This window comes from Lepidochelys kempii, chromosome 10 (assembly GCF_965140285.1).
Source record: "Lepidochelys kempii isolate rLepKem1 chromosome 10, rLepKem1.hap1, whole genome shotgun sequence".
Lineage (NCBI taxonomy): Eukaryota > Metazoa > Chordata > Testudines > Cheloniidae > Lepidochelys > Lepidochelys kempii.
In genome coordinates this window covers 58,382,451-58,396,828 of record NC_136389.1, presented here as the reverse complement: position 1 = coordinate 58,396,828, position 14,378 = coordinate 58,382,451, and the positions used below count along the sequence as shown (strand labels likewise).

The 14,378-nt window shown below is 39.7% G+C and overlaps 1 protein-coding gene across 8 annotated transcripts in view; it reads left to right on the top strand.

Moving 5' to 3' along the window:
* The window catches only part of MINDY2 (MINDY lysine 48 deubiquitinase 2), a 117,461-nt gene that overhangs the window by 40,506 nt on the left and 62,577 nt on the right, over positions 1-14,378 (top strand). For all 8 annotated transcript variants that reach the window (XR_012153985.2, XR_012153984.2, XR_012153986.2 and 5 more), the window contains exons 4-5: positions 2,877-3,035; positions 5,413-5,515. Coding sequence is in view for 3 of the 8 variants with exons in the window: in XM_073303748.2 (XP_073159849.1) it covers positions 2,877-3,035; positions 5,413-5,515 (262 nt within the window). In the remaining 5 variants the exon portion in view is untranslated. The remainder of the gene's footprint in view (positions 1-2,876; positions 3,036-5,412; positions 5,516-14,378) is intronic.

Here is a 14,378-nt window from a genome sequence, read left to right as displayed (position 1 = left end):
GAAAAAATGCATGGCAGTGCACTAGAGATTGCACTTCTACAAATCGGGCAAGCTACAAAGATTAGATCAGTCAGGGACTTCAGTGTCTAGTGCTGTTAATGCAGCATCATTCACAAACTTTACTTCAGATCTTGAAAAGAAATCCCTTAGAGTAAAAGTGTTTGGGAAAATACATTAAGAAATCTAAAACTAAGGAAACTGATTATTGCTCCTGACTTTTCAGGGAGAGGTTCCTAACTTCTCAAGAAGAGGCACACTAATGTGCCATGCAGACCTTGCTACAAAGCACAAAAATGACGAACCTTTGTGTTGCTACAGTTGGTATTTGATAAATTGCTTCTTCTCAAGGAACTGAAACTTTAAAATCTTAGAACATGATTTTAATCACTTGTATTGCCTTAAGCGATTAGGACAAAACATTGAGATCATGCAGAAATATTTCTTATTACAGACCTTGCTAAATTTACAAGATGCACCTACTAGTCAGTGTGAGATAGAAAAGATGAAGGGGATCTGTGCTGGTATGTTCCAGTAAAAAGAACATGATACACAAAATAATGAACAGTATATAGAGAAGATAGGAGAAAAGGGGAACAGAAGTACCCAACCTAATATAAGGAAAAGTGGACCTTTTAATGAATCAATTAGCAACACATTTCAGACTAATAAGGAAACAGTTTTTCATAAAACACGCAGTTAGCTTGTGGAACTGACTGCCACAAGATACCAATGAGATCAAGAGCTTTGCAGAGTTCAGAAAAAGGTTGACATTCATGTTTATATTGATAATGAAAACATCTAGATTACAGTGGAAGAAACTTCCCTATGAATAGGCTATTCCTGTTTACTGTAAAACTGTTTACTGTTTACCATAAAACTGTTTACTGCAGTATTCTTGCATGTTCCTCTGAAGCAGCTGGTATTGGCCACTGTTGGAGATAGGATACAAGGTTAGATTGACCAATGATCTGGTAAGGCAATGTTTGTCTTTCCTACCCGTCCCAGAGCCTCTTGGCTGCTGCGAAGGAGAGAAGCTTTTGTTACTGTACTCCTCTCCTCAGCTTCCTGGCTACTATGGGGTGAGGGAATAGAGTGGGTCAGGTCTCCACTGTTTGACTTCTCACCTAGAGCCTCTTCGGTGCTGGGTAGTGTGAAGAAGTGTCATCTACCTTTAGTCTCCACTTTTTGAGTCTGTCTCCTCTGTGAAGCGCCTGCTTCTGGTGCTATGTTGAATTGCTTTTGCTACAGCAACAGTGTAAATTTGATACAATTCTGGAGTTTCATTGCTTCCCACAGGTTCTGAATAGAAGCAGTGAAACAGACCCGAGTCTAAACACTCTGCTGGTGCTTGGTAATGCTGTGCAAAGGCATTGGAACTGACCTCAGATTTGGGAAGACAATGCTTAGTTGGTTTGCATTTTGGAATATTTACTCTAGAACATAAAGAACAGAAAATAAGTTTGTTTTTTAAATTAAAAGCTTAATTTTTGTAGAAACTGCTAACATATGCCCCCAAGTAGCAGGAAAAGCTTCCTACTTGCTTCCGGTGAGTGAATTTTTCTAGCTACATCTACATGTGTTCATAGCTTATTCCCTGTGCATAAAATTCTTAAAGGAGAGAGGGGAGGATTTCATTGGGAGTAAATGATTAGAATTTTGAAATGGAATTATTTTACTTTTTATTACTGGATCTCCTTATTTGGTTTTGGAGGATTTACACGTACATCTTATATTCGCTGTGCAAATTGAGTGGTATTGTGGAAAATGAAATTGACATGGAGCATAGTCTTTCAAAATTATCTAAAATGATTTATTTTGTGTTATAAACTTTGAGTGGTGTAGCTGACATATAATGCTTCATGTGTCCAAGTGAGTGCTAAATTATCAGTGGTTACAATAAGTCTTGTGGTTTAGAAGTTATTGGAAAAATATTGTATAGTGGTAGACACAGTGTACTGGAATAAGGTTGAAGAAAATTAGCTACCCATTTACTCTTTGGCCTCCCCTTACCCAACTGGATGGGTTTACCATGTAATTGTCATACAATTTTTTTTTTTGGTATGTTCCTTTACATCTTTAAAGAGGCTAGTGTAGGTATATTTTCACTTCCATGCCAAATTGCGTTGTAAATATATAAATTGTCATATTTATCCAGTATTTTCTAATCTTATTAGTGCTCACTTTGTGGAGTAGCAAACACAATCCTTCTTATGGCAACCTAGTTGTTTCATCTATTTTCTCAGCAAATATTTCATAGTGCTCCAGTGAGGTATTGTATTTCTAAGACTGCCATTCGAGTTTCATAATACAGCTCCTTTTGTTTGTGTAACATGGAACCAGAGTCTTCAGCCATTGCTGATGTGGGCATTATAATAAACTTATGCCTCAAATGCTATTCCAGACTCTTCTGTGCATTGCTACTTTCCCATCCTTCAAATCAATAAATTGAAATCAGGGCTGGAAAGTAGGAAAACTGATCTTATTTAAAAATAAACTCTTTACTTTAAGTCTTAAGGCCAGGAGCTGTCTGTTATACAGCTTGTACATGGGACTGGGACCTCTGACATACTACCTCAATATATATAAATAGGTTTAATGAACTTAAATTGTGCTGTTTAGTACATGTAGATTATTTGTTAAATAAAATTTGTAAATGAATTTATATTTTCTTGTTTTTGAAGACCTATCTTAAGTTGTGATACTGGTGTAACTGAGAAAATGTATTGAATCCATTGTTTACCTAATGTGCCCTTTTGCAAGTTGTATATAAAACACTGAATCAGATGAATTATTAACTTACAAGAGTAGCTACCAAGTGTAGAAAATGCTCTAGTGCCATCCATTTGGTTCATCTATATTTTTCTTTTTGTTGTCAGAACATGAGTGATGCAATGGCTATCCTACATAAGCTACAGACAGGTCTGGATGTGAACGTGAAGTTCACTGGTGTACGAGTTTTTGAATACACACCTGAATGCATAGTATTTGACCTTCTTGATATCCCTTTGTACCATGGATGGTTAGTGGATCCTCAGGTAAGCAAAATTAGCTTAGATGATGAGTTATCTATTTCCTGTCTGAACTATTTTACATTTTACTGATGTGTATGGCACATCAGAATTTTCAGATTCTTGTTTAATTTTAACCTAAGGCTCCTAGTCTCTCTTGTTGTTGTGTAGACAGGAGTTACAGTGAGCTGATCATGTTTTCTTTTGAGTCTGCACCCTGAAAGATTAAAATTTCACCTTGAAGCGTGGTGTGAAATCATACTGTTCATTTTAAGGGACTATAACTTTGCAATGATTGAATATTATAAAGTTCTAGATTTTAGACAAGTCTATTTCAAGTCCTGCATCAGTGCAAAATAGCACTGCTGGTCTAGGGAAGTACTGAGTTTGTTTTTGCCCTTTCCAGGAGTGGTATTCATTTCTTACCTTGTTTGCTCATATAAGAGTTTGGACACTAAGAAGTTAGTGAACGTGATGTGACTTCCCTCCTTCCTGAAATTCCTACCTGCTTTTAGCAGCTTCTGTTTCAAGAACTGAAACAGAATCAACAAAATTTCAACAAAATCAAGTTGAAAAAATGAAATTTTTATCTTAAACAAAATTATATCACTTATTCTTAAGATGGGCTGGCTGAGGCGCTATCCACTTAAGAAAAGAAGGTGATACTGTTTGGCTGGGGAATTATACGGCTAGAATAGCCTCTCTGTATGATTGATGTGTTCCTAATGATTTGTAACTCTGTCTTGTAATTATCTAGGCTCTTTTCTAGTTGTGTTTTTTGTTTCACCTGGCAATTTTCTTGGCCAGAAAATGTTTTCATCTCATTTTAGCACTACAGACAGCAACCCGTCTCTCTCTGATGCACCCTACATCTATAGTTCAGATCTTTGTGAACTCTATGGGTGACAATGTTGGAGAACAGGAGAAACAATAGTTGTTGTAGTTTTGGCCAAGGGAGAAACACATATTGGTGGTCCAAAACTTTTCTGGTTTCCTGTTTGCTTCCAGGTGCAAATCAAGCCTTTCTTACTGATTATTAATAGTTATTTATTATTAGGTTAGTCTTTTGTGGCACCAGCTATGACTGAAGCCCCGCTGATTTAGAAACACATGAAAAAGTGATCCTTGGTCTGAAGAACTTAGATTTTAAGTTGGTATTTACCAAGTTTTGTCTCAGCTACTTGAGCATCTGACTCTGTGATCTTCCAATATAGTTTAAATCAGCTGACATACTCATGCTATAGTTTCAAGATTTGAGATTTGGTCAGGAGGATGTCTTAATGGAGGGACCTTAATTCTGGAAATCATTTCCCATGCTGATGTAACAGATCCAGAATTTCCTTAGCTTTTTACATTACTTTAATGTAAAAAGCTAACTGTTCCCACAGGTATTTCTCTAACAGATAACCTCTACATTTTCAATCTAGATGACATTAGTTAACTTGATTTTTGTATTGATCAAGACTTATATGAGCTTCCGGAGACAACTGTGGCAGACATATACTTTTTTAAATTGTGAAAACTTTGTAATAGCCTTCCTAAAATAGGAATGCATTATTTTTTTGTATGCTAAATGTTTGAGTACTTAAAAAAAACAAAAAAAAACTACTAGATGAAGCCATCTCATTTTTTAACTTTTTTTCTTTGGGATCCTCTGGAACATGCATGTAAGTGATTTGCAGCACATTATAATGTATCCTAAAAAGGAATAAAGAAATGTGGCTTAAGTAGGCATGTATTGATTGATTTTTATGTGACCCACATGACACATTGATTCTGCAGAGTCTAAGTTTTCACATTTAAAAAATAAAGTTTGTAACTCTCGTAGTTGCAGAGAATCTTCCAGATGTGTACCAAGTACAACTAATGCAGCCTGAGTTTGCAGGCTGCCTGCAAGAATGGGTCTGGAAAGTATGAAGGCATGATACAGAAAAAAGGGAATAAGAAAGGAAGTGGGGGAAAATTTTGTTGTTTATAAAAAACCAGCATATTCCCCACTAAGTGAAGCTGAATGTGCCAACTGAAAAAATAATAAATAACTGAAAGTTGAGGTATTGATTAAAAGACTGATTCTACCCCTGATCTTTTTATGTAGATCGCCCACTCATATAACTCTGTATTGAGGGCAGCGTGTAGTATTAAACTTAAACCCTAGCTCATACTCCATAATTAAAATGGAATTTTGCGCACTCCACAAAATGTGTGCAACATCCTTGGGTTAAGGCTTTTCAAACCAGGGCTATGTATTGACCTTAGTGTGGTATACCCAAAAGACTAAAACCTCTTGTGGACAATTCATTTTTGATATATTTTATCTTGTTATGAACACTTCCAGTAGGCACACAGGAGCAAACAATGGATTTTCTGTTCTTCATAAAGATAAATGAATTATTTGTTTTTCCAGATTGCTGACATTGTGAAGGCAGTTGGTAATTGTAGTTACAATCAATTGGTGGAGAAGATAATCTGTTGTAAACAGTCGGACAACAGTGAGCTGGTTAGTGAAGGTGGGTGAATGCTGCCATTGTAATTTTTTTCTTCTTTAATTACTGGAACTAATGAAGTGCAGTATCCATTTATACATTTTTAAAAATTATTACACTTTTTTTTAATTATACATTTTGTATATTGGTCTGCTGTATATGTAGTCTGTCCCGTGGTGGTGACATCCATGTGATATACTGCATTAATCATGCACACTAAATCTCAACTGCATCTTTGCCCATTAAACCATCTGCACTGGGATTGCCCTCTGAGACTGGAATTTACAAAGCTTTGCAAACCTCTGAGCTCTGCTATTTTTAAATTTTAAAAAGCTGGAGAAATCTTTCTCTTCTTACAGAATTTCATTAGTTTGAGGTCTCATGGGCAACGTTCAGTCAGGGTCAGTGACAGGTTTCAGATCTGCTATGTCTCAACATAACTTGTTTAGACATGGAAACTTTATATCATTTGGAAAGGGGAAAATCACTATTAGAAAGATATAGTACTTCTACGCATGGTAGGTCTCAAGATTTCAGACTGGAAACATAAAGAAAAGCTATTATACGTTATTGTTGAGACTTGTAATCTATCAGCTGTTCTTTCTGTGGTTTGTGCATTTGGACTCTGTAATAAGGGAGCCTTCCTTTACTGGTGAAGGGATATGAAAAATAGTGTCAGTAAAAATGCACATGTGTAAACTGCACATGTGTGAGTGAGCATGTATTTCACAAAAAATACAATCTATTTTTGTTCTAAAGTTTGATCCATAGACTATAGTTGATTCAGGCAGGGATTAATTTTTGGAGCCATCATTAGTTGGAGGCTCATTATGTTTGTTGCACTGAGAGGCAGAGCCTCTAATCGGTAGTGGGGGTCATCAGTGGTGATCTACAGAAAACACAGGAGCTTAAAATTTTTCATTCAACTTTTCAGTTACTGCAAGGTTTAAATCCATTGTGCTCTGAAAACAAGTATGCATCACCATGTATTCAGTTTTCTATACAATTGCAAGTATAGGTAAGTAGTTTGAGAGTTTGAAGAGCTAAAGATTATTCTTGAAATATTCAGGACTGGTGCAAGCTTTATTCTGATTCTTCTACAAATAGCCTTACTTTAATACTTTGAAATTTAAATAGAAGTAGATCCATTCAAAATTTCATGGGTGGACTCCATTTTTAATTTGAAGTTAGTAGTCTTTACAATACTTTTTCTAAATATGCCACAGAAACCATTGTGAAAATGTTGTTTGTCAGTGTCAGAAGGGGTATAGCACAAGCCTGACCAGTGTTTAGTTTCACAAGGCTTTGTGACTTTTGCAAACTGTCTAATCTCTTCAGTTCCATAAGGTTTTATACCTGAGGCAGTGTGTTACAGAGGATAGGTGTGACATTCTCTACCTTAAAGTAGCATCCTGGGACCTCCCCCCCCCCATATTCATCACTAACATGAGATTATGATGTGTGTTATACAAAGTATACCTTGTGAGGTATCATTTAACAAGTCTTGATCTGTTGAACATTTAATATGCTGTTGGATGGTATGTACTGTCATTGTATGTGAAGTTAAGTATCGCTATATGTGTTACTGAAATATGTTGTGAGGTTGGGAACGCCCACAGCCAGCCTTTCAGTTACAACAAAGAAGGCCCCGGACAGTGTTAATAGCCCTTCAAGAAAACAATCCTATCCCAAAGGCTCTTTAAAGCAGTGGAGATTATTGCTTGTCAAATGGGGACTGACGGATCCCTGCAGCACAGCAAGGATCTTTCTAGCAGCTAGAAGAAAGTATAAAAAGAGAGACGGTGACATCACTTGGCCTCTCTTCCCTCACCCCAGATCTCAACACCTAAAGCACATCTGGAAGACAAAGATTTTGAACTGGGGAAGTTTGGTCTCAGGCTGGAAGGTAGTCCAGTCTGTGTGTATTGAGGAACTGTAACCTGCTTGTATCATCTGTTAGGGTGAGACACTGCTTGATTCAAATCTTGTTTAGTCTGTTAGAAATGCAGTTTAAATTCTAACTATTTTATTTCTTAGATAACCAACTTTGATCTCTGTGCCTGCCACTTATAATCACTTAAAATCTATCTATCTGTAGTTAATAAATCTGTTTTACATTTTACCTAAAAGTGTGTTTTGGTGGAAGTGCTTGGGAAATGTCAGCTTCGATTACGAAGGATGGTACATATCCACTTTCCTATGAAGAACAGGCGAACTAAATATGAACTTACACTGGTCAGGTATATGGAGCTGGGCGGGAGGGGGGGATTGGCGAGAGCCTCTCTATTGATGGTTCATGAGTGGCTGGGAGATCATTCATGTAACTTAGTTGGGTGTGTCCCTGCCTATGAATGCCTGTGTAAGTGCAGTACCTGTTAGAGCAGTGGATCTCAAACTTTTTTTTTTTTGCGGACCACTTGAAAATTGCTAAGGATTTTGGAGGACCACTTAATCTTTCCAAATGTGGTTTGTACTGTTAGCTAACTATTGTAAAGCGCTTTGGATAAAAGCACTATATTAAAAAAAACAACAACATTGTTTATTCTACAAATAAAAGCACACAACTCATATTTTAATATCGATACTTACCTTTCTAATGTGATAGGTGTGCCCCTTTTCTCTGTGCTGCAGCTGCCACAGAGCTGAGGCTGGGAAAGAGGGCTTTCTCTCCCTGGCAGCTGCAGCCTTGGAGCTGGGGAAAGTCACCTCTTTTTCTCTGGCTGCCGCAGCCCTGCACATCCCAAATTTCCTCCACCCCTTCTTCTCACCCCACTGGCCCCTACCACTTACCCCACCCCCCAAGGCCACCACCTCACCTTATATGTGCATCTTCTCCAGGCACCTAATTAGTGGAGCCACGCCTGCGCGGCTCCACTAATTAGGTGGATGGCCCTTCATTCTCTCGTGTGCAGCTGCCCAGGTTCCACGAACCACAGTTTGAGAACCTCTGTGTTTGACATGAGCCTCACAATGTGAGAGGCAACCCAGGCTAGTAGGTTTGGAGGGCTAAGCAGTCTCACAGTCCAGGTTGCACCAGGAGACTCTCTCAAATCCTGTTCCAGTGTCCTGTTGTGGCAGATTTAGGTTTTATTCCTGGCTCTGCCACTTGGCTGCTGTGTGGTTTAAGGCAAGCCAGTTTCATTTCTCTATGAACTCTGTTTCTCCTCCAACCCTTTGTCATCTTTATTCAGATTATAAACTGTCTCCTGCTGTGTATTTGTATAGTGTTTAGTACAATAGTACCCCAATCTCAGTTGGGGTCTCTGTGCTACTGTAATGAAAATATAAATAATAATTCTTGGAAAAAATATCCTCTAGGTCAACTAGGTAAACACTTAACCTCAGATTTTTAAAGATATTTAGGCATTGCTGCCCTCGTGTTGTAACACCTAATTGATTTATGAGCCTAAATTTCATATTCAAAAGTGATTTAGGCAGTGCACTCAGAAATGCCTAAATAAGGGTCCAAATAATGGTCTTGACCCACTTAAAACTTTTAAGTTGCAAACTAATACATGCATTTGCTCTAAACTGATGACTATATAAGCCAGTTTGTTTTAACAAATATAAAATTCTTCTTATCTAAATATAATAAAGGGGCTACCTTTAGCTCTCATTACCTTGTGGGAGGAAATACCCCTGTGCTATCCACCTCTACCTGGAATCCTTTCAGCTAGTTACCATCTTCCCTGCATAGGCAGGCACTATCCGGAACCACAACATGAATGCTTAACTCAAAATTTAGAATAAATATGACATGGTTTATGAGGTACTGGAAATATTGGGAAAGTGGTAATTTTCCATATTATTAAATACAACCATTTTAGGTTTTCTACAGAGTCATGAAATTTTAACTCATTTTGTCCATATTTAGAAGTGGCTTCCAAATAACAGATTGGGGAGCTTTATAATAGTCCTGTACCATGATGCTGTTTAAGAGAATTACAGAATTGTTTACAAGAATAAAGGTAATAGTAGAATACAAATAAGATTTACAGTGCTGATATATACTGGTCAATCTAACAAAGGCATTGTCAGCTGTAAAAAATGGGCAAGTCTTCAAAGCTCAGCTGTTTTGGAGCTAGATGGTTGAAAAATGGAAAAAAAAATTTTTTTCATTCTTACTTTACCAAAACATTACTGAAGATTTTGGTAGGTGTTTTCAGAAAAGTTCATCTTTGGACAGGGACCAGGTATGGAAAAACATCCAAAAAGGTGATTTTTTTTTTTAAAATCCTGCGACCTTGTAAAACTGTTAAATTTAACTGTTTTGAAAACTTGAGGTATTTGTTTGCTTATAAGGAGCCTGAACTATAGTAAGTGCAAGAATGTTAAATGGAATAATCCTTTTATGAAGGCTCTAATATGATTGAATTTTCAGTATGCTCATAAGGGAACACATTACTTCTCCCTTATTTACAATCTGTATTGAACAGCTTTATAGCCCAAACTGTTGAAAATAGGTGGGTAACTGTCTCTTGTAGTGAAATGCCTCTGACAGTGTTGGTAAAAATTATTTTTGATTGGCCACATTTAAGACTTTGAAAATAGCTTTAAGTACATGTAAAGTACATTATTAAAGCTGATCTGAACGGTGAGGGAGGCACAAAAAACTGGTTGCATACTTTTTTGTGCATCTTCATAATGCATAAAGAGAGCCTGAAAAGTTTGTGTGTATGCGTGGTTTTTTATTTAGTTCATATCTTACTAATATCAGAAATGCCAAGTCCTTTTTTTGTTCGAGGCCTTCTTCACAAGACCTGGAGATTGTGAACGGGGATCCCGGGAAGGTTAGATAGCTTTTCTTTTGTTAGGCAGGCATTTGATCTAAATAGATGTTAATAAAGTGGACAATTTTAAAAAGTGTGAATAAAAATTATTTCCCCTCATGTTTCTTTTTCTTGGTATTTGCAGTGTCATAATATTACTAGTTCTCCAGCAATCCACAGACTCTTCCAGGAAAAACAGTAAACAAACCTGAATTACTACTGAAGTGAATTGGGAGATTGCCAATCTGTGTCTGTTGCCTGCGGGAGTCCTATGTCTCCCAGAAGTGCAACTTCTATCTGGCCCTCAAGTCTAGGGTAAGGAAAAATAGAGAAATTAAACTCAGACTGTTAAATGGCTGAAGGGAGCATTCCATCAGCTTCTGAGTCAGGTTAGTAAATGAACTAATACATCTGTCTCTAGGCAGATCCAGCACCCCGCAAGCTTCCCTTGAGAAAGTCCTTTTGAAGCCTTTAGGGAAGGTTTCCAAAAAGAGGAACATGGACTCTCACCTTAAGGCGACAGCTCTGAAAAGATCGAAGTCCTTGGTGAGATCTAGGTCTCCAAAGCCTTCACATCTCTACTTATTACCTTCTGCGTTGAAGGATTCCTCCTCCAGTATTGCTGTGGCCATAAAATCCCAGAGCACAAAGGAAAGACATGGTTCTGATAAGGCCTTGGTAACCTCTACTGTCAAGGAGGGGAAGCTTAGAGAGTTGGGACTGGCACTGTTGAGTTCAGCCCAGCCTTCGGTACCCATGCATGTGGCACCCTTAGGCAACAGCACCAGACACCATCGGTGTCTACTTCGGTACGTCCACAGTGGCTTTGGCGACCGTGGTCTCAGCTACCTCATGGGTACCACTCCCCCTACTCAGTACCAGAGGAATTCAGCTCTACTAAGGACCTCTCAATAATGGGTGAACCACAGTCCCCCCTCCTGCTGGGTACTGAGTATCTCTTAGTACTGAAACCTGATCTCTGGACTACTGTCCTCTAGTACTGCAGGATTCTCCACTGTTTCCTGCAAGTGCTCCCCGTTTGGATCAGATAGAGGCAGATGAAGGAGACTTCCAGTCAGTATCCTCTATTTCTGTTCATGGTTCTCTACACATCCATTCAGGATCCCATTCTCTGAAAGTCATAGGGAAGATAAGGCTAATTTATCAAGGGTGGTGAAACCATGCATGCCACTTCTACATCTCTATGGGCCCTACAGTGGCCATTCTGGGGCCCCGAGCTGCTTATCTACAGCAATGTACCGGTGGTCTGGCAAAATCTCACAGGGAGGGCAGAGTTGTACAGCATTCTCCTCCCCAACCAGCCCTCACCCAGGAGGCGACATTTGAGGAGCGGGCAGCTAGGGCGAATAAGCAGGCCCCCCTCAAACATCTGTTTCATTCTTGCATCTGGATGAAGCAGTTATGCCTCCACTACCATCCAGGGCCAATGATTTCCAGCAATATAAAGACTTCATAAAGAGGGTAGCTGACACCCTTCATATTTCTCTCGAGGAGGTCAAGGATTCACAGCACAAAGGGTTGAATATCTTGTAGTCAGCAACACTCCTCAAGGGTGTGTTACTAATCAATGAGGTGCTCCTAGATCTACCTAAGATGATCTGATGGACACTTGCCACTATTCTAACCATGTCTAAAGGGGTGGATAAGAAGTGTTTATGTTCCCTCTAGGGATTCTTTTTGTTCTCCTATTCCCTGCCTAACTCCCTGGAGGTGGATGTGGTAAACAAGGGGGGGGGGGAATGCAGCACTTCTCTCTTCCCCCCTCCCTTCCCCCCATATGAGACAGACCAGAAAATGCTGGTGGATCCCTTTGAGTGAAAGGCCTATTAATCAGCAACCCTTTCAGTTCAGGATTGCAAATTATCAGGCCCTGATGGCCAAATTATAATGAATTTGTGGCTTTTGTTGAACATCTGCCCCAAGAACATAGGGCGCAATTCTAATCCATCTCAGAGAGCCGGTTGGTGGCCAGAACTGCTGTGGACGCTGCTGCCAGGTCCTTCTCCATGGCAGTGGTTATGAGAGGGCATTATGGCTCCATCTTTCAGGGTTTTTGAGAGAAGTACAGAACAGTGTGGAAGATCTCCGCTTGACAGTCATAAACTGTTCTTGGAGGCCACGGATGAGTCCTAAAGGACTCCAGGGCTACTTTGTGATCTCAGGGCATATATACACCTACATATAAGAAAAGGTTTAGTAGGTCACAGACTGGCCAGAGATCACATCCTACTCAGTTTTCCAGATCCCATAGATCCACTGAACCACTCACAAAGACAGATTTCAGAGAGGGGGTTGCACGAAGCAATAGTTTTGGGTTGGTTGAGGGTTCAAAACCACCTCTGCCTCTGGATTTACAGCTGTGCCTATTAGCCCACCTCCCTCGTTTAGCAGACCAGCTTGCCTACCTCCACCATGGTTGGAGGCAGATCACTACAGACAAGTGGGTAATAGAGGTAATATCAGGTTAAACTATCCATTTTATGTTGTTCTAACTTTCATTCCTCTTCCCTGTCCCCTTTCAGGGCCCCTCTCGTTAGCTTTTATTGAGACAAGAAGTGAAATCTTCTTCGATTAGGAGCAATAGAACCAGTTCCTCCTCCTCCTCACAAAGAGCAAGAGATTTTACTCTAAGTATTTCCTTCTGCTGAGGGACGATGGAGATTGATCTTGCATCTAAGACTTCTAAACAAGGTAGTAAAGTCTCAAAAATTCAGGATGTTGACTCTGGCAGCTATAATTGCCTCACTAAAGAAAGAGGATTGATTTTCAGCTCTTGACATACAAGATGTCTATTTCCATATAACAATACACCCATCATATAGGAAATACCTATGCTTCACTCTAGGCTAGGATAATTTCCAAACTGAGTGCTTCCTTTCAGCCTTTCCTCAGCCCAAACATTGTTCTCAAAAGCCCTGACCGTAGTGGCTGCTTAACTCCAACAAGAAGCGATTCTAGTCTTCTTGTACCTCGATGACTAGCTACTCAAGGGCCGTTCCTACAAAGCACTGCTGTCTTTCACCCAGATGGCCCATGCTCTGTTCCACGAGTTGGATCTGTAGTTGAATGTAAAAAAAAATCCACATTAATCCCTATACACATGATACAGTTTATAGGGGCATATTTGGACTCATTGAAACCAGAGCCTATGTTCCCTTAGACACATTTGTCATCTTGTCAGGTCTGGTACAAGCAATTCAGGGGAGACCTCAAAACACAATAAGCTCCTGGGACACATGGCAGCTTGCACCTTTGTGACCAATCATGCAAGGCTATCTCTCTGCTGCTTCCAAAAACTGTGCAAAGGCTATGTAGTAGTCCTGTTTGTCCAGATAGCCCTCTTGATCAACTGAGAGAAACCACCCCTGATTCCAATGCAAACGTTAGAATTTATAGGAGCCAGAATAGATTTGGTAACAGCTCAGGCATACGTATCTCAGGATAGGTTCCTTGCAATCCAATCCCTAGTAAATGGGATGATCACTAACCCGGCCAGGGGTGTGCAGACTTAGCTGACACTGTTGGGTCATGTGTCCACATGTACATATGTGATGCTGCTTGCCAGACTTCACCTGATGCCCCTACAACTATGGCTCAGGTCAGTCCCCAGGAACCATCTGCTGAGCAAATCAATGGTAATATTATTCCGTGTCATGAGAGCACTGACCTGGTGCCTACCCCCAACAATGTTCAGAAAGGAGAACCATCTGAAACCCCATAAACATCCTGAACACTGATCACGGACTCATCTAGGACAGGATGGGAGCACCCACCTGTACCATTGCCCAATATAAGAGAGATGGTCCCCGGAGGAGGTGAGACTACACACAGAAGTGCTGGAGTTTTGGGTCATCAGGCCAGTGTGTGGTCTCCTCCTGGTCCTATGGCACGTTGTAACACACAAACCAACAAAACACTGGCAATATATTACATATGCGAGGGGGTGTGCTATCTCCCCCATTGGGTAATGAAGTGATCAAGTTGTGGAATTGGTGCTATGAAACATCCCTTTGATAATGCTGCACCTGCCAGGAACCAGCAGTGACATAGTGGGTTTCCTGAGCTGGCATTTAGTCACTGACCACAAGTGGTTGCTG